Source organism: Herpailurus yagouaroundi, unplaced genomic scaffold, assembly GCF_014898765.1.
Source record: "Herpailurus yagouaroundi ecotype Mexico unplaced genomic scaffold, PumYag 428, whole genome shotgun sequence".
Lineage (NCBI taxonomy): Eukaryota > Metazoa > Chordata > Mammalia > Carnivora > Felidae > Herpailurus > Herpailurus yagouaroundi.
In genome coordinates, this window is record NW_024412645.1 from 1,222,790 (window position 1) to 1,243,231 (window position 20,442).

At 55.6% G+C, this 20,442-nt stretch overlaps 1 protein-coding gene across 4 annotated transcripts in view; it reads right to left on the reverse strand.

Annotated features, from left to right (window-relative positions):
* The window catches only part of OSBP2 (oxysterol binding protein 2), a 178,447-nt gene that overhangs the window by 21,657 nt on the left and 136,348 nt on the right, over positions 1-20,442 (reverse strand). For all 4 annotated transcript variants that reach the window (XM_040464062.1, XM_040464061.1, XM_040464064.1 and 1 more), the window contains one exon: positions 11,083-11,339. In XM_040464062.1, the coding sequence (XP_040319996.1) occupies positions 11,083-11,339 (257 nt within the window). The remainder of the gene's footprint in view (positions 1-11,082; positions 11,340-20,442) is intronic.

Consider the following 20,442-nt stretch of genomic DNA (forward strand, 5'->3'; position numbering starts at 1 on the left):
CACCACTGCAGGCCTCAGGCCACATGGCTACCCATTCCAAAGGCCAAAGTAGAAGGCACCGCTTTGCTGGGTCTGCACCAGTGAGTATAAGAAGTAGTTGTAGGGGCGCCTGGGTGGCGCAGTCGGTTAAGCGTCCGACTTCAGCCAGGTCACGATCTCGCGGTCCGGGAGTTCGAGCCCCGCGTCGGGCTCTGGGCTGATGGCTCAAAGCCTGGAGCCTGTTTCCGATTCTGTGTCTCCCTCTCTCTCTGCCCCTCCCCCATTCATGCTCTGTCTCTCTCTGTCCCAAAAATAAATAAAAAACGTTGAAAAAAAAAAAAAAGAAGTAGTTGTAGAGGGTGGGGGGTGGGGTATCCCCTGGAGTCCTATGAAATGGGTGGGTAGGGCCCCCCCCCCCACCCCATTCCAAAGATGGTGAAACCAAGGCTCCGAGGTCCCACAGCAAGAGGTAGCAGACCGAGACCCAGAACCCAGGTCCTCACCCCAGAGTTCAGTCCACCCTGAGCCGTTACTCCCTTGAGACTCCTGTCCCACATCCTCCTTGTCTCCCCACAGCCCTAAGCTCAGCCACGGTGTCCAGCCAAGCTAGTCTCAGTTCCTGCCACCTGTTTGCTGATCAAGTAAGGAGTCCTAACACTGCAGGGGTGCCGGCCGACTCTGCCGCTGGCCCTGGCAGCTTGCTAGGCCCTGCTGAGCTGGGTGCACCGTGCATGTCAGAAGGAGGCCCAGTGCTGCTGGAGGAGGAACACCCTTGTTTCCCTGGGTGGGCATAGGCATGGGGCACACCGCTCCAGGAAAGCCCCTTGCCGGGTCCCCTGTCCCGAGACTGAGGCCCAGGGAGAAGGGGCTGCCCAAGGGACAGGCAGGATGGGCCCCAGAGCCATGCTTCCCCCATAGAGCCAGGCCTGCATGTCTTGGGGTGAGGGTACAGAGGCCCAGGCTGTGCCGCACACACGGCCTTTTTTTTTTTTTTTTTTTCAACGTTTATTTATTTTTGGGACAGAGAGAGACAGAGCATGAATGGGGGAGGGGCAGAGAGAGAGGGAGACACAGAATCGGAAACAGGCTCCAGGCTCTGAGCCATCAGCCCAGAGCCCGACGCGGGGCTCGAACTCACAGACCGCAAGATCGTGACCTGGCTGAAGTCGGACGCTTAACCGACTGCGCCACCCAGGCGCCCCACACACAGCCTTTTTATGGGCAAGACACACAATGGGTGCCTCAAGGTTTTCTGGGTTCTTCTCGGTCTGTGGGTGCTCTGCCCCGTGGCATGTTGCCTGTCCCCCTTCCCCAGATTGGCCTGGCAGCGGCACCACGCCCCTTACCTCCACCCTTGCCCTCCACCAGCACCACTCCTTCATACCTGCCACCGTCACTCCCCGGTAGCCCTCTATAGTTCCTGTTGCCATCTCTCTGTCACTGGGCTTTGACACTGATGGGCACTTTGATATCATGTAACTGATGGCATTTAAAACAAGACTGGTAAAAGAGCCACAAACCACAGTATAAAACAGTAGCCAGAGGTCATGGTAACTACCTCCCACAAATCCACGTCGGAGGACTCTATGTGGCCTTTGGGCTTTCTGGCTACAAAAGCAAAGAGGGAGAGATGATCATAGTGCAGAGATGAATTAGACTCCCTATCTCCCACCCCTGATGTTCTGATGTTCACGAACTCGAAATGCTTTAGAAGCTACCATCTTTTCTTCCAAGAGAAAATGGAATGTTTGGTGTATTTTGTGCAATAGCTGACAGCCTCTTATAGACCTGGCCTCCTATCCTCTCCAGACTCACCCCCCGGAGCCCCATCCTTCCCCACTCACATGTGGCCCATCAGACTCCTAGCTCATCTGCAATAAATGAAATGCCCCGGTCACTGTACGGGCTGTGGGGAGTTCATCCACCCCTTCCACCCTGATGTGCCTACCTGGTGTCCATCCTCAACTCCCAAGGTTTCCTCTGCCGCTGCCCACCTTCTCCAGGCCCCATCCCAGCCACGCCGTAGAGGGAGACAGGTGCTGGCCTGGCCCAGCTGCCCTGGAATGCTGAGCTGGTCTGTGCACTGTGCATTCACTAAGCTGGATTAGGCCTGGGGCCTGCTGGGGGGCCGGCTGGGGGCAGCTTCCAGGGCCCAGGGAGGGGCCTGGCTTACCCACACCCTGAACATGGTCACATTTCCTCTCTGCCACAACTCTCAGAGAGCTCGGGCCCAGCCTTAAGAGCAGTGCCCTAGGCCACCACGAAGCCCCCTCCCACACCGTACATGCTCTTAAATGAAGCAAGGGACGAGGAATGGACAGAACAAGGAGGCTGGCCTCTTGGGCCGTGGTGTCCTCATGGGAAAAATAGAGGGCTGAACCCCAAGACTCCTACAGAGTCCCTGATTTCATGGCCCATTGGGTAACTGCCCTCTGGGTGGAAACAAGGTTCCAGTCTCCAGGCCCTGCCCCTTCCTCCTACCCTCAGGGCTGTCGAGAGGGTGCCCGAGATGAAGAGGTGCGGGGGCCTGCAGGCAATGCAGTTCTACCTCTGTGTGGAGGGTGGGGAGCCTGCTGAGCTGCCTCAAAGCAGAGTGAGAACCAAAAAGCCCAGGACAGAAAAGGCAGCCTCCCAAACTGGGGCTAGCTCTGCTCAGCAACAGGCTGGGGGGCCGGTAGACCATTCCTTCCCACGAGGGGCTCTGCCTTCTCAGAAGCCTCGCCTTGGTGAAGGGGGCTGTGAGGCCTGCCCACCTGAGCCGTGTGAGCTCCAAGGGGAGCTGCTGCCGGTCCTCCTGACAGGGATCCGGGGGGATGGACACCGTGTCTCTGAGCTAGAAACCTTTGTCCAGCTGTGGCCAGGAGGAAGGAGGACAAACTCTAATCGCTTTTGTCGTCCCTAATCCTAATCCTGACAACGATCTCACTGCTCCCCAAATATGGGCGGGTGAGCAGGGCGTGGGGTCAGCCAGCCTGGGCCCTGTGCCTGTCCTGCCTGTGGCCCCAGGCAGCCCCTCAAGCTCTCAGAAGGGTCTGCAGAGCCGAGACCCTGCTTAAGCCTGGCCCCTGTGCAGTCACTGCCCTCCTAGATATGGGCTTGAGGAAGGAGCCAGGGGACTGCTGGACGCTGGGGCAGGTGGCCCTTGGGCTCATGGAGGAGGTGGGGAGATGGGGCAAATGCCCAGAAGTTCTAGGCTGAGTGGGTTCCTTGGGTTGACAGGGGCCAGCTTGGTGACTGGCTCTGTATCTAGTCACCAGCGGACAGCAAATTCTGGTAACCATGGATGCAGGGAGGACAGGAGAAAGGGCCGCATTTCCACCTGCAGCCAGCCAGGACCCGCCAGATGTCTGACTGCCATGTCTGGCCTGCAGGCACCCTCAGGCTTTGGGGCTCCCAGGTATCTGCCCCCCAAGCTGCTGGGGCTGAGGCTGCCCACCCACCATCTACCCCACCATACTGGTCCTCACATGGCCAGCATGACTGTAGTCTTGCCTCTAACTGGCCTGTCATCATAAAAGTAGCAAACAGGAGGAAGTCGTGCAGACTCACAGTCTCTCTGAGCCACTCTGCATGTCCAGAAGCTCACACCTGGGGACACACTGAGGTCAACAACATCCCCCCACCACCCCCGGCCTCCCACCAAGAAGTAGTAGGCTGTCCTCAGTACACACATCCTAAAGGCAGGTAGGGGAAATGTCGAGGTTCACGCTAGGCCTGCAAGGCTCAGAGGCTACTATAGCAGGAGACACACAGCCATCTCAGGCCTCCAAGACCAAGAGTGGGGACCTCTGGAGCCAGGACAGTAGTGCTGGGCTAACCTGGGGCTTGGGGGTAGAGTCCCCCTAGGTCAGGACCAGCCAAAATGCCATGCTGGGTGTTCAGCACTGTCCTGGCCCCTGGAAACCAAGCCTCTCAGCGGGGGCTGGGCCAGCCACCTGCCTGTTCCCGCTCCTCATGCAGCACTCAGAATAGACCGTGCGACTCACACAGGGCCGAGCCCTTCCCAGACACCGAGGGGATGGTTATGGCTTCTCCTTGATGTGGCTCACTCATGGCATTGGGGAGGCAGCTTTCCACTTCAATTCAAACTTTAAAATAGTCCTTTCCACATTCAAAATAGTTTACCCCTTGCACACAGGAACCAGCACCATCTGGCCGTCAGTTTGCCAACCGATTTTAAACAGTTATGGAATCTATTTTTATTCACCTCCCCAGGCCTCAAATGAGCAAGCTGTCAGGAGCAGAATAGTGGTCAGCTGGACAGGAACCTGCCCACGGGCCCCAGAAGGACAAGGGAAGGCAGCTCTCCTCACCACTGCTCTGTTTGGGTGGGCGCAAGGACCCCTCTGTGGTCTCCAAACAAGGCTGAGAGAAGCCTCAGAGCATTTCCAGCACAAATAGTTCCGATCTGGGACTTTATTTCTGTGGTGCCCCAAATCTGAGTGCTCTGAGTTGCTGCATCTATATCTGCATACATCTCCCACCTGGCCCTACTTGCCCACCTGTCCCCGTCTGCCCCCACCTGTCCCTGCCTGCCCTGCAGTTTGCTCTTACAGCTCCCTTCAACTGGAGTTGGGGGCCCACTCCCTCCCAGTCTGGATGTGATGAGTGCCTCCCTCCACAGGCTCTCCTGCGTCCCTGCCGTCAGGATCCACACCGTCATCCTGCTCAGCCAGCTCTCCGGCAGGCAGCAAAGGGTGTCGCTCGTGAGCCTCTTCCTTCCTCAGTAAACTGAGAGCCCCAGAGTGTGCTGTCTCGTCAGGCCCTTTGAGGTAGGCCTGATGGGTAACCATCTTCTGTTGGTCAGTACCACTTCCTGTCCCCATTGGGCACTTTTGGTCTTTGGTCTCCCGTGGGGCTCACCCACTGCCCGGCTCTGCTCACTCGCTGGCTGCACAAAACTTGTTTCTGGGAAAGGCCCTCCTGCATCCTACCTGAATCCATGGGACTGACCACTGAGTCCATGTCTAGCATTGTGAGGGTGGAGGTGGGGGTCAGACAGCAAGGGCCACCCATTCCTCTAGTGGCCCATGCCCACACCTTGCAGTTCCCTGAGAGCCCTGATCTCTCCCTTCACATCTGATCTGCTGGCCCTACCGTCAACACACAAAGCAGCGGGGCTAGCCACGCCAGCTCCTCGCTGCCCCCTCCAGTCTAAGCCACCACCCCACCACAGGGGACAACAGGGGCCTGCTAAAGGGGCTCTAAGCACCTGCCCCTGCCTTGCCTGTAGCTCATTCTCCAAGCAGCAGGGGGCTCTTGCTAAAATGTGAGTCAGATCATAGTCCTTGGCTGTGGGCTCATTCAGAGTGGAAAGCACAGTGTTCTCCATGAGCGCACAAAGTCTCCTGTGAGTGGCTCTGTCTCCCCAGGCCTCTCCTCCATGATGGCCAGCACTCACCCCGGCCTCCCATTGCTCCAGACCTGCCTGAAAACCCAGAACTGGCTCTTTCCCCACCTCCCTCCAGGTTCTGCTCCCCTCCCCTCCAGCCAGTCAGTGCCCGGGACCTCCCACCCCACCCCACCCGCCCATTCTGTTTCCTCTGAAGATCTTTTCGCCTCTGACATGCCCTATCATCTGCATGGTTACATCTTCCCGAGAGGATACAGGTTCTATGAAGCTGGGCTTTGTTTCCTGTGTGCCCAGGGCCTAGACCAGGGCCTGACTGGATCACGGAGGGATCACGGAGGGCCTCTTGTGCCTCAGTGTCCACCAGCAGCTGCACATCGCCCTGTTGCAAAGTGCTCAGTGGGTGCGAGTCAGGCTGACCTGAACTCATAGCTCCTAAGGGCCATGGGGTGGTCACGTGGTTGGAGGAGCCAAGTCCTGGGCCCCAACAAGAGTCACGAACTCTGAGGAGCTTCTCACAACTCAAGGGTGGGGGCTGTGTCAGGAGCAGTCTGCCTTGCTTGGGGGCAGCTTCCGCACTGCGAGGGCCCGGAGGAGCAGCCAGTAGGGAACAGAGGCTGCCAGCCCACCGAGGGGGCTCAGCACTGGAGGAAGTTGACACCGGCACCTGCCACACAGCCCTCAGTGCCTTCTAATTGGACTGTGGCTGCCACGGCCCAGAGGAGGAGCTGTGAGCTGGTGGCATGAGGAGGTTCCCAGGGCTCAATGGCAGGGTAGTGGGCCGCATGCAAGTCACAGAAACACCATTTCCCCAGCCAGGCTCCATTGTCTGGGACCTGCCGATAGAGCCTGCTTCCACAGGCCGAGGGAGGGGAGACTGGCACTCGCATCACTCCAGGCTGGCTCCCTGGAGGGTCTCTTCTGCAGGGGGCAGGGGCCATGAGGCTGGAATGCAGGGCTCAAGGGCAACCCATGGGAAGCCCAGGTCACCCAGGAAAGCCCAGGTATGCTGGGCCTGGAGACAGGTGATGCACTTCAGCCCTTGTGCACAGACCCCACAGCCAGCACTGGGGACTGCCCAGGGGCCAATGGCTGTGACTCCAAGTGCTCATGTAATAGCCAGGCCTGCCACTCTTGGGCAAAATGACTGTTCTGGGCCTTAGGGGGCACCTGAATAGTACAAATGACGCTGATGACAAGGAAGCCATGATGACACCAACCTCAGTGGCCACTGTGAGGAGCAAAGTACTGGGAAGAAACTGGGGCAGGCTGCCACCTTCCTGGAGGCCCGCCCTACAAGCCAGGACACTCTGCTTTAGAGCAAAGATAAATTTACAGGAAAAGAGAATGAAACTGGAGTTTATTCTTTTCACTTTATGGAAACTAACACCCAAAGCATGAGCTACTAATATGTATTAATTCAATCATTTTCCACCTTAAACCGTGTGACCAGCTCAATGCTAGTACACCAGGCACATCTTGGTTCCCAAGAGGGATGCTGTACAACAGGTGCACTGAGGTTCAAGACTCCTCCATCTAAGAACCAAAGTCACTTAACAGTGCTGTGAGGCTCCTCTGATGGCAGGCTAATCCAGTTACCCAAACAGTCATCCATGCAGGGGGCTGCTGAGCTGCCTTTGATCAGACTCACAAAATCCCCCACCAGGGAGTTCTGCCAGGAAGGCGCCATGCCACCACGGCTCCTGCATTCTCACTACCTGCTTGCTCTCAGTCATTCGCTGAGGCTCCTGGACTCCGGGCACTGTGTTGGATGGGGAAGGTCCGGGGCTTCTGACAGGATGCCCAGCCCAGCAGGAGGATGGGCAAGACGTTGCAGCACAAAAGTCCGTCAGATGCTGTGGCCCCACAGACAGATGTGGCCACTATTCACACTTCCCTTCCCTGCCTGTGAGTGACTTTCCTCACATGTACAGGCCCCACTCTGTGGCCACTACATTTGCAGGATGTGCCCTGGCACCCAGGATGTATAATTAGCACCCAAGGGTCACTCTCTTGGTGGGCTGTGGTCAGCTGGGCTTGAGCTCACCTTCCGGCCGACCGTGAACCTCCCCAGCCCTTTGCCAGGCCTTCTACACACTTGGCCTTCAAAAGTGGGCACGTGAGCTGCTATCCCTGCAGCTCCTTGAGAAGGTTGCACCCACATGTGACAGGGTGTCACTATGTGAGTCCTCTGGACTGTGAGCTCTGGGGGTCGGGTGGAGTCCCTGCCTGGCCCAAGCCCTGGGAAGGCTCAGTGGGAAGCTGCTCAGGTCTGGGTTCAATTCCCAACAGGCAGGACTTTCCTAACTGCATGAGCCATGTGGTCACGGCTTCACTAGGTGATAAGAAGAGTGGAAGGGGTTGCCCTGAGTTCACTGCTGTGCTGCGGGCCAATCTCTGAGTCCTAGCAACCAAACCACAAGTAGAGGGAGGGAGGCTGGGGCTAAGTATAGCCCTCCTGTGAAAAACGCAGTTAGTTATGAATTAATTTCATAAAGCACTGTTCCTATTTCTCTGTGACCAGGCTGGGTCATTTCTCTGCAAGGTGGAGTGACAACGGTGGCATGGGGCAGTGACACATGGTTCTGCCTGCCAAGGGCTGGGTGCAGGGCCTACTTTCTGACTGACCTTGTTCAAGTGGGGAAATGGAACAAGAATGGCTTTGTAAATGGTGAACAGCAGGCAAACATGAGATGCTGCTACTTAGAATTTCTTTTCTGACATGACACCCACTGTGGTTGGAACATCACATATTAGGTGTTCCCACTGGGCTACTGTTGGGGACACAGGTGACTTGAGATCTGGGGGCACAGGGATGCCTGGGTGGCTCAGTCGGTTAAGTGTCCGACTTGGGCTCAGGTCATGATCTCCTGATGTGTGGGTTTGAGCCACACGTCAGGGTCTGGGCTGACAGCTCAGAGCTTGCAGCCTGCTACGGATCCTGTGTCTCCCTCTCTTTCTGCTCCTCCCCCACTCACATTCTGTCTCTATCTCTCTCAAAAATAAACATTAAAAAAAAAAAAAAAGATCTGGGGGCACAAAGCCTGGTGAGGGGGAGATGTAGAGTAACAGGGGAAACTCTGCACAGTGGGCTCAGTGAGGCACAGTAGTGCCCCTAGGTTCCAGGGGGTTCAAGCCAGAGGAATGGCTTTCCTGACAGGAAGCTTGGAAAGTCTTCTGGCCATGGTAACATCCATGTGGGGTTCTGAAGGATGAAAAGGGATCTACCAGGCATCTAAAGGGTGGAGAAATTTCTAGAAGGTACAGCATAGGCAAAGGCACAAAGAGGTGGAACACTGTGATACTGTTCAACCTTCCTGATCCAGAAACTTCCTCTGCGTGTCCTGTTCCCTCAAACACTTACAGAAAGGGCCATGCTTGACTCGAGGTGAGTCTCACTGCACCTGGGAGCAACGGCACAGGAATGGGCTGTGTCAGTAACCACAGTTCCTGGGGTCTTAGGAATTGTCCAGGGAGCATTCTCTCCACCCTGCTAGGAGCTGAGCTTGTGATATCAGTACCCTTTCCCAAATTTGAAAGAGATTTAATTGTCCCTCTGACTTTTCTCCTGAAGGCTGAACAACTCCAGATTCCTGGCCACTTTGGGGAAAAGTGAAGGCGACACAGCTGATCCCTCTCTATGTGGGAAGGGAATTTAGACATTTGGTGTCTGACAACCGTGTAAACTGTGCTCCCAGAGCTGACTTGGTTCCTGCCAGGTGAGGCAGGAAGCATCAGGAAGGGTCCCCAGTAGAAACACGGGCCTCTGTACCAGCCTGGGCTATTAGCACAGCCTGTTGGGGCCAACACCACACTTCTGTGTGCACCCCCCACTATGGAGGTAGATGGGAGAGGTCCTCACATCAGCTTCATGCTAGCAGGTGGGCAGAGCCCAGCCGGGAGTACGGCTCTTGGTCACTTGGGTCGACTTTCCTGGTGCTAGAACTGCAGTCTTCTGTAATCAACCCTAGGGGCTTGCTTCCCACCAAACAATTCATTATGCACTTATATGGCAAACTGTTTTTATGGCTTCCTAAATACAGACAAGTCTCTGATGCCTGATAAAAGATTGCTATTAAAGACGTCAGTTGAGAAGTTCATTATCTGGGAAAAGCCAAAACTGCTTACTCAAGACAAAGCGGCTTCACTCTCAGGAGGCGGAGAGGCAGAGCCAGGGAAGCCTCACGTGAGGATGGCTTCTAGGATGGACGGGAAATACAAATGTACCATCGTGTCATTAAATGCTTAATATCTGTGCCTGTCGCTGGAAGAAGTGCAGTGACCCAGACCCGTAGAGTCTGGGGGCTCTAAGGAGGCCAGCTGGCCGAGAGGGTTAACACAGGAAGATGACAGTATGACCAATGATGGGATTAACCCGCAGGGCGGCAGCACGGCTGTGACCCAGCAGCCTCTCAGCAGGCAAGCACCAAATACCCCTGAACGCTGTGGACAAAGGTCTGCACTTGCTGAGCTCAGGGAGCCAAGCACTGTGGATGCTGTGCCTGGGAAGAGGGGCGCACGTCCTCAGCCCCAGGCCCCAGGGTATAGATTCCTAAGGCTTCCTCCTGCACCAGGGGTGGCTCCAGTGGCAGGGTGGGTGTGGGTGGTGGATGTGGTCTACTCGCCCCAAATGGACTGCCCATTGTCCCAGTGAATCAGGCTCGGGGCAAGTCTCTGATGCCCCGGGGTCTCTTTTGCCCAGGGGTCTTGGCCTGCAGTGGGCTCCAGCCTCCACCTTCCCACCCTGCCCTGGATGTACAGCCTAGTCCCAACTCCTGACCCTGCTCTGGTATGAACCCCTTGATTTGGAAGCTGGATCCCCCATCTGGCGCTTGCTGGGCACCAGTACTGTCCATTGTCTGTGGCCAGCCTGATGGTCTGCCTGAACCACCTTCTCTGGACATGGGCCGCCTCCTCTGAGGTGGCCTCCATTTCTCCACATCTCCCCTTTCTGGTCCCTTTGCCAACATGCCACCCTGGTTCTGATGTGTTCCTCCTGGGGGCCGTCTCTGGGAGGAGGCTATTGCAGTGAGACCTGTGTCTGCATGGGAGAGGCCTAGAAGAGCATACACATCTCAGGGAAAAACTTACCAGGCAGAAGGGAGAAGGTCCCAGAAGCACAGTTAAGCATTATATTCTCTGCCACTATGAAAAGACCCTCCCAGCTCCCAGTCACAGCAATGTGGTTTCTAGAAACCCATGGAAAGCAATGACCCCCAAGACTGTGCCTCTTAATTTACAGACCGTGGCTACTCATTTGGCTACTATCAGGTTGGTATGACCCATGATGGCAGGTTCATCTTTAAGCTCTTCTGGCTAAAGGAAGAGCTTCTACCCGCGTACCCGTCTTCTACCCGCGTACATGCCCCTGTGGTTACTGGGTCCTGATCCTGTTACATCTGAGTGGTGAACTAGGGGAAAGAGCAGTAGCAGTTGTTGTGGGTCAAAGTGGCAGCTGTGTCCCTAATGTGTGGGCAGAGCCACCTGCTCAACTCGGGCCCTGGGTTTCCTCAGCTAGGCCCGAATCACCTGCAAGCCTCGAGATTCCAACCCCCGCTCTGGTTTCCACCAGACAATCACAAAGAACACAGGAGGGAGCCAGCTTTGGGAAATGACCTGAAGCCACCAAGAAACGGAGTCAGGGTTTGTCAAGCACCCCGGCCGCCCACTCAGGGACTGTGGTGCTGGTGTCGGGGAGCCGCCTCCCTTCTGGGGAGCCCTGGGCCAAGGCAGTGATGCCAGTGGGCACTTACATTGATCATAGCATTTGAGGTGATGCGGAAGAGGGTGGCCCGTTCGTTCACAGCCTTCAGCTTCTCACTGCTCTCGTATGGGATTTTGAGGCTGTCCAGCTCACTCAGCGAGCGCTGGAGGGCGGCACCGTGCTTGGCGATGAGGTCATTGCACGTGCTGAGGTCGTCCAACTTCAAGGAGAGACTCTTGATGGTGCTGTGTAGCTCGCTCTTGTCAGCTGGAGAGGCAGTCTCGTCGTCTTCGTCCCCAGAGTCATCTGTGGAAGGAAAACAAGTCGCCATGGTTATTAACCGACCAGCACAGCACCAAGGGGCCTACATGGCCTGGGCCCAGGAGGAGGGAGCAGATAGAGCCACTCAAAAGAGTGTACTGGATGGTGCCAGCTCCTGCTCCTGGCCAGCCTTCCAGGGTAGGCACAGGCCCTCCTGAGTCAGGGGGAAGGGATGCAAGGGGAGACCAGCTCGATGGATGAGGCCTGGCCTGCACTTTGGGGGAGAAGGCCTGCAGGCACCCGCCTGCATGTGGGGCACCAGTCCCCTAAGCTGCACCTTACAGGCCAGGGTGGACTGTGCTGGGTGGAGAGGTGGGGGCTGTTGTGAGGAGCAGCTCTCGTTGCAGACCAGGGACCCCGGATGAAGGCAGGCTCCTTTCCCTACATCACAGACTCAGCCTAAACTGACCCACACTTTCCTGCCGGCCTCACTTTGCTCTCTGCCCATGCCCAGCCATGCCCAGCTGCCCCCGGTTCCCTGCGACACTTGAGTGCTCATGCTCGGGGCCTGTGTCTTTACAGCCTGAAACCTCCTCACACCTCCCCTACCTTCTCAGAGGTCTCACCCCAGCCAGCCCCAGCCCAATGCCACCCTATCTTCAAAGCCTGCCTGAAGACCACCCCAGGCCGTACTCCCCTGCCCTGTTTCTGCCCCATGTCATCTTCCCACAGGCCCCACCCAACTCCCCTGCAGTAGCCGGGCCCCTCTCATTTATCAAATGTCTTTCTGTCCAGACGCTGGCTGTAGCATCTCCATGGCCTTGTCAGGCGAGGGACTATACCACCCCCCAGGGACAGACAGGTAGCTGAGGACCAGAGAGGTGAAGTCATGCCCCAGGCCATCCAGCTAGTCTGTCTGCCTTTACAGCTACCTTCTTCATGCCAGGCTGCTGGGGCCTCTGTGAGTGGGCCAGGCTGGTGCCCACTCTCCTCTGTGCCAACCCCTCTCACCTCTCACAAAGCTGCCCAGGTGCCCTTCCTGGGAGTCCGGGGTGCCTTGGAGCCCAGCCCACTGCCAGCCCTGGCTGTGTCCAAAGGGAGGCGGGGCTATGGGGACCCCGAGGGGGTGCACTGCAGTGGGTGGGGTAGGTGGGCAGCTCACCTGGCCCCCGCTGCTGCTTTAACAGACGGCACGGGACAATAAAGAACCCAGAACCTGTAACTCCCAGGGGTTTCTGAAATGCCTTTCTTCAGAAGTAATCAGCACAAAACTTTTTTTTTTTTTTTTTGTAAAGGAAATCTGTAACCCAAGATACAAAATTAAAAAAAAAAGTATACTGTGACAGAATAGAGTTCTTCCCATGGCAGGCAGGGTGCGTGGGGGTGGCCACGGCTGAGTTACTGCTCTGAGCATGCCCTGAGCTGGTGGCAGTGCCAGGACAGCCAGCAGCGTGGGGCCTGGGTGGGTTGGAGGCTGGGGGTGCAGTGTCCACTGCAACCCTGTCCCTGCTGGTCATGGGGGCTAGCGGCCAGCATCCAGGCTTGGGGCAGAGAGGGCTCTCCCTCTGCCCACCACAGCCAGCCCAACTACAGCGCAGAAATGACCCAGTGTCAGGAGACCACACGTGCTGGGTCAGTGTCTGGGCCCCTCGCTTGATCAGTGTGAATGCTGAGCCTCATGGTGGTCAGCAGACAGTGAGAAATGAGAAAACGCAGGTTCTGAGACACCAAGCCACCAGTTTAGGGCCCTGCTGTCAAGGGGGCAGAGCCGTTTCTGAATCCAGGTCTGTCTGGCTTAGAGCCTGGTCTCTCAGTTACAATGCAATCTCCTGTCACCTTTCCAGGTTCAACATGTCCAACAACCAGATTGGTCAGCCACCGACCTGTCAGAACAGCTGCGGTTGTACGCTGGGAGGGGTGTGTGGGGACACGCTGGCTGCGGGTCAGCCTGAACGGGACCTTCTGTGCTCTAAGCAAGAACTGATGAGAGGCATGACTAGGCTACTTCTGAGCATCTGTCTGTGTGGTGGGCAGAGGTGGGTAACCACACCTCTACTTAACTCGTTGTTATGCAGTACACCTTAGTAAGCAGCTCTTAGGGTCCAAGTTCAGGTCCAGTGGCCGGGGACACGAGGATGTACTTGTTCTGCTCCCAAGCTGTGAGCTGTGTTGTTCGGGCAGGGATGGGAAGATTCTTGGGTCAGCGGTTACTGACCAGCACAGTGTGTTCTATGGGGATGGGCAAGGAGAGTCTCTCCCAGAGGGACAGTGAGATCAGGAGAATGAGGGAGGGAGGGCGGGTGTGTGGGCAGGGCAAGAGGGAGGGAGGGAGTGGGTGAGTGACGGAATGAATGATCTTGGGCTTTTCACGAGGCCCATCCACAATTCTCAGTGGCATGCATGGAGGTAGCAGGTCACACACACCAGTGTAGTGTCTGGAGAGAGGCATGAGCAGCAGGAGTGAGGCACTGAGGAATTGACTGGAGAGGGGGGATGGTAAAGGGCCTCTGGCACAGCTAAGGAGCCTGGGCCTTCATCCCTTGTCAAGAGGGAGAGTGTGGGCATTTAAATAGAGGTCCCTGGGAAAGATGAGATGGGTGGTAAGTGGCAGGATGAGCAGACTGAAGGGCCAGAGTAGCCACAGGACGCCAGGGGTTGGAAAGAACAGGACCCCTGAGCCCAGCCCAGATGTGCTGACGGCAGCACCCACCCAGCACCCACCGAGCCCCAAGGCCATGACCATCTAGTGATGGCCGCACTCCCAGGCAGTGCCTGTCCCCAGCCAGTCCTCTAAGAGGAGCGGGTAGATGTCACTCAGAAGCTGATGTGCGGCCCAGCCTCTCGCTTTCCCACAGGGTCATGGCTGTTCAGACACATTCCTGAGCATAGTGCTGTGAACCCCCACCCAAGCCTGGGTGGAAGCAGAGCTGAACCAGGAAAGGGACTCTGCCTCTAAAATGATGAACCCTGGGGCACCTGGGTGGCTCAGTCAGTTAGGCGTTTGACTTCGGCTCAGGTCATGATCTCACAGTTCATGGGTTTGAGCCCCTACGAGGGGGCTTTGTGCTGATAGCTCAGATTCTGCTTCTGCTTCTGTCTCCCCCTCTCTCTGTCCCTCCCTGTTTGAATTCTGTCCCTTTCTCTCTCAAAAATAAACATTAAAAGAAATTTTTTTAAAATGATGAACCCTGACCATGCTGAGTCCCCAGGTCTCAATTTGGGGTCAGGGGTCCTTGCAATGAGCAGACTCACACTGGAAAGAGATATGAAACTCATTATTAGAGATGTAAACAAAACTAATGTGATACTAGTCAAGTTAGAAAAAAGAACGAATGGTGCTGGATTAGCTTAGGCTTTCTGAAGGACAAACTGGCAGATACCCATCAAGAGTTCTGAAAATGGCTCTTCAGCTTCTCCCTTTCAAGTTTTTTGTTTTGTTTTGTTTTGTTTTTTGAGAGAGAGAAACAGTAGGGGAGAGGCAGAGAGGAGGCAGAGAGAGAGAGAGAGAGAGAGAGAGAGAGAGAGAGTGAGAGAAAATCCTAAGCAGTCTCCATGCTGTCAGTGCAGAGTTGGACGTGGGGCTTAATTCCATGAACCATGGAAATCATGACCTGAGCTGAGATCAAGGGTTGGACACTTAACTGACTGAGCCACCCAGATGCCCCCCGCTTCTTCCTTTGATGGGGGCACTCTATTGGTGGGGATTTGGTCCAAAGGAAGGCAAACACTTGTATGCACAAGGTTGTTCAGGCCTATGGCTCTCAAGTTTATGGTCTTGGACTCTCATGCTTTTTATGACCCCACGTATCCCCTCTGTTCAGTCCCCATCTCCACAAAACAGCAAACACGAAACCATCCACAAATGTAATATCCTATAGAAATTTTGCAGTTTTGTATATTAATATAAGAACAGCAGGAACTGAAATCTAGGGCCAAGTCAAAGCCATGCTCCTGGGCACAGAGGGCCCCCTTGCCTGCCTCAAAGCCCACGTGAAGGCCAGGATTTAGTACGCTGAGCAGTTCTTGGGGGTGGGGGCTGCCAGGTTGTCCTGGGGTGGTATAAAAATGAGGTGGTCAGAGTGAACAGGCATGAATGCTGCTTTGTGTGGCTGTCTTCCTTCTCTGAGCCTTGGGATCCTCGGGTGGACAGCAAAGACACCAACACCCACCTCACAGGTCTGGGATGCAACTGAGTGTCAGGTGGGCCACATCAGGTGGGATTATCCCCAGCGACAGCAGCAGCCACACCAAGGGGATTTCTGTGCACCTGGCCTGGGAAACGAGATGCAACGTTCGGAGAAGCACACCCTGGTTTTCATGTGGTGGCTGAACCCAATGCCCCTCCATGACCTTCTAGAAAATGCTGGTCCTTTAAATGGAGGTCTACCTGAGCACTGGGAGGGTGAAATGTTTTATCAGCCAGGACCCGGTGCCGACCTGGGCTCGGCCCCAGCCGAGTTTCAGTGGAGACTGGGAAGGAGCCAGTGGATCCCTAGCAGGTGGTGTCTCTGCATAAGGCCCAGGGGTTAAGCCAGGAGTGGGGGACTGGGGGTGGGAGAGCTGCACTGCTGAAGTGCTGAGGCAGGGAGGGAGGCCAGAGGGGCAGGGATGTGGCCCCAGGCTCAGAGCTGTGGTGGCACCTTCTAGGGCTTCTCAGGGCCGCTGTGGAGAGCATCAGAAAATGTCCTACTTTTCTGGGCCCCTCCTCAGCCGTTGCTTTGTCTCCATTCAGAACAACTGGTAGAGCTTCTGGGGAGGCAGACTCTGGCCCTCAGATAAAGGACAAGTGTCTAATGGTGAGGGTGGCCCATCAGGACAAGACGAGGTGATGGAGGAGCATGGCTCCCAGCCTTCACTGTCTCTTCCACTCACTTCTCTCGTTTTCTTCACAGTTGCTGTCAGCTGATACAAGCATGGCAAGAGCATTCTGGCAGCCTCTTAGGCTGTCAGGTGACACAGGATGGTTGTGGCATGGCCAGGGTAAACCCAAGAAGGCAGACTGGTCCACGAACTCCCTCCAGAGCATGGATGCTTTTCGGTTGTGCCCATTGCCTCCAGGCCATGCCTTTGCTTTCAGATGGGAAAACTGAGGCCCAGAAGGAGAGAGGTGCTTGGTCAAGGTCAGATGCTGGAGCAGCAGCAATGGCAGCTGTAATTTGCTTTGACTGAGCCCCCAGTCTGTCAGATACGGCCTAGACCTTGGGCAGGCTCTTTCCAAGTGGCTAAGGTGCATTTGTTGAGGGCTCAGAGCCTGGGTTTTTGGGCAGATGATCCAGATACCTCTCCCAGGAGGGGAGTACATGGGGAGCACTGCTGCTATCAGAGCCTCCTCCCCAGGCGGTGGGAGGCTGGCCTCTGATCCCATGTCACGCACAAGCTGCTGATATCAGGAGCCCACAGCGCTGAGCGCGGGCACTCAGGTCTGCTGGGGCAGAGTGCTGGGGCTCACTTTTTCTCTCAGCACAGCCTGAGGGTGGGGGAAGATAGGAGAGGACAGGGGACTGCCTTTACTGGGCAGCAGGTGCGAGCAAAAGGGCCAGTGAAAGGACCCCGAAGTGCACATGGCACCTGTCCTTAGCTTGGTGAGGATCCTTCTGCCCATCCTTCCTGTCAAATCTCTATCCCTTCACGGGGCTCATCTTTCCCCTTCTCTCCATGCACTGTCATACTGGCCCTGCAGTGCCCCTCACTGGCTGCCTCCGCCAAGCTCCCTGCAGTCAGTTGCTCTGTTTCACTCATTTGGCTTCTGGCTGGCTCTGCGCCTCGCAGGTGCCCTCCGGAAATGCTGCATGAGTTGCACTCAGACCCAGCTTGGGTCTCAGCAGCTCAGGAAGCAAGGTCTGGAAGAGGCAGCTTCCCGCAGCGATGAAGCAGCTGGATGAGATGGCAGCATCCTATCCTTGTACCCTTAGCACAATCATTTTACAGGTGAGGAAACTGAGGCTCAGAGCAGGATGGATCCTATGTGAGTGGCAGAGTTGGGGTGTCACGTCCCCCCTGCCCTGTCATCATGGCCATTTTCCACCCCTCAGTGCTGGCCACACTGCGGGGATCTCTGTGCATCTGGCCTGGGAGATAAGCAGTAAGGCCAGGAGAGACACCCTGGCTTCTGGGAGACCATGCACTATCCTCTAGTCCCGGAGCGAGTGCCCACCCTCACCCTGCACAGTGATTTCTCTTTATTGCAGGACTAATGCATCTCATCTTGCCCTGCTCTTCCCAGCCGAGGTCATCTCATGCCCCCTCCGAAACTGTCAGGTTTGCCAGGAGGAGGACAGAGCCAGAGTGTCTGCACTGGGGGGGCCTGAGGACCCTGCCACCCTGTGCCCTCATCTCCGCGACACGGCTGAGGCTCAGGGCAGGGGGTGTCTGGGCCAAGGCCACCAGAGTCAGGGCAGGAGCCCACATCCCCACACTGCTGGCCTCCAAGGACACAGCTCACAGAGGACAATGACCCCAGGGAACCTACCTTGAGGGGCAGTGATAGGGAGTACAGGAGAGCTGAAGGGGGCAAGATGAGGGCCTCTGGCAGGATGCAGGCAGCATGGGACTTCTGCACGGGCAATGCTCATGCCCTGCTTTGCAAAGGACCGGCTTCTCCCCTTCTGTGCCTCCCAGCAGGGCTGCCAGGGCCATCTTGCTGAACTCCCACCTCGCTTCCCCAGGCCTTTGCTCTGTCTGTGTACGGCTGATCCCAGCACACTAACACTCAGATCAAACCTTCACAGAAAAGCGACTAAGCAGGAATCCTGGTGAGTTGCATTGCCATCTAGAAACATCTAGAGATGTTTCAGGAGGCTGTGGCTTCTGAAACAAGGACGCTGGACATGGAAGATGGAGAAGCCGACTCTGTTCTTCATCTTCCCCAGAGAGGGCGCTGGGCCAAAGAGGACCTGCACCTTCTAGCAAACTTCTCAGTACAACTTCTCAGTAACTGCTGAGGAGCTTGGCCTGACATTCCTCAGCCAGTGGCACTCCCAAGCCTCCTCACTAAAGCAACAGAAGCAAATAGCAGCTCCAGACTATGAAACATGAAAGAACAACTGACCTGGCCTCCAAGGCAGACTCAGGACAAGGCACAGGCAGCTCTTGAGACAGCGAGGCCATGTAAAACAAATGTTCCAGCCTATTCTCAGACACCACCATTTCCAGAAAAGTACGGATTCCTAAAATACCCATCAGCTTTCACCAGCTGCACACCAGAATGAACTTTTTGTTAGAAGAGAATAAATCCACAAAACTCAGGTTACCAGTGTTATAAAGGCAGCAGTCACAACTTCTCTGTCCATCATGGCCAGGCCAGCAGAGTGTGGCAGTGGCCTCCCATCCACAGCAAGCTCTCTGAGTGTATGAGTTTCCAACCCTTAGTTGCTATACTAGCTTGGCTAGTGTTCCCTGACCTCCACCCCAAAATTCATGTCCTTCCTGGAACTTCAGAATGTAAAGTTACATTTCAGTTACAGAGGTAATTGGTTAAGATGAGGTCATACTGGAATAGGGTGGGTCCTTAATCTATGACTGATGTCCTTATAAGAGGAGGAGAAAAGACACAGAAATATACATGATAACAGAGACAGAGACCTAGGGGACGGATGTATTCACAAGCCAAAGATCTATGCCAACTGTTGTCGGCAACACCAGAAGCTGAGAAAAGCCTGGAACAGGTTCTTAGGCCTTTGGAGAGCACGGCTGTGCCAACACCTTGATTTCAGACTTCTGGCATCCAGAACTGTGCAAGAATAAACTGCTGTGGTTTTACGCCACCAGTTTGTGGTGATTTGTGATGGCGACCCTAGGACATGAAAAGGACAGCTTAAACGCTTATTCATTACCTTAACAGTTGTTGAGGTCATAAGTTGTAAAATCAAGGTGTTTTAGGGCCCTGATATCAGCCCTAAAATCAGGGCTGAATTCCTCTGGAGGCTCCAGGGGAGACTCTGTTTCTGTGGCCTTTCTGGCTTGTAGAGGCTGCCCCTGTTCCTCAGCCTGTGGCCCCTGCCTCCATCCTCAAAGCCAAGAGCGTAGCATCTCTGCGACTCTCAGCCTCCTGCCTCCCTCCTATAAGGATGCTTGTGATTCTACTGGGCCAGGTGGATAATCCAGGAGAGTCTCCCTATCTCAACATTCTTAAATACATCTGCAAAGCCCCTCTGCCATGCACAGGTTCTGGAAACTAGGCCTTGGACATCTTTAGGGGCCACACCAAGTAGCTGTGGCTGAGCTGCATAGCAGGCCACATTCTCACCTGTCCTGCTTCATCATGTTTGATTTGCTGCCCTGGGGTGTGGTTCCTGGATGCTCTCTCATTAAATGTGGAGACCTCTACCTGGGCACAGAGGCCTCACAAATTCCTCTGTACCCCCTCAAAGCCTGGCACATATATCTTCCTGACCCAGGGAGGAGTTGGGTTCTGGGCCAGGCAGTCCTGCTTTGACCCCACGTGCTCTGGGTTAAGTGCGCTCATCCATATGCTTGGGGATATCAATACCTGCTCTGGAAAAGGATTTAAGCAGCCAGCGTGCAACCAGGGCAGAACTGGGAGTTACTGGCCTGTGGCCCACCAAGATCCCTGTCACCCTTATCAGTATAGCTCACTTTTGCACAGAACCAGTCTTGAGTTTACTTCAAATCGTAGAGGATGGGAGCCACAGGGAGAGAGTCCCTGTATATTGGCTGTGCCCCCGCCCCTGCTCCCCACTCGGGCTCTCCTCAATGCCTTTAATAGCCAGCTCTGGCCGAGGAGCCTGCTGGGGACCCGCACCAGGGCTGGGACCCTCATTCACCCTCTTTCACTGGGGGGCCTCCTGGGAAGGATTGGGTTGCTATGGAAATAGTGCAGTGGAGCCAGGTAGGCTATTTTTAGAAGTAGAGCTTTTTTTTTCATCTTTGGAGGAAAATGGATCAGATTTCTGGGTGGGGAAGCCCGGTCAGGGGCAGCAAACACAAGTTTGGAACTAACAAAAGGCTGTGAAGGCTGGTTTGGAGAGGGCAGGGAGACATGGCGGGGACGCGGGAGTCACAGGCCCTGGGGCCACCCCATATTGTACTACCTCTTGCTTGTTTCTCTGGGAAGCCTGGCTTTGCCCTCACCTGCCCATGAACTCCTTGGGATCAAGGCATGAGATGGCCAGGGGACACCCCTCCCCTC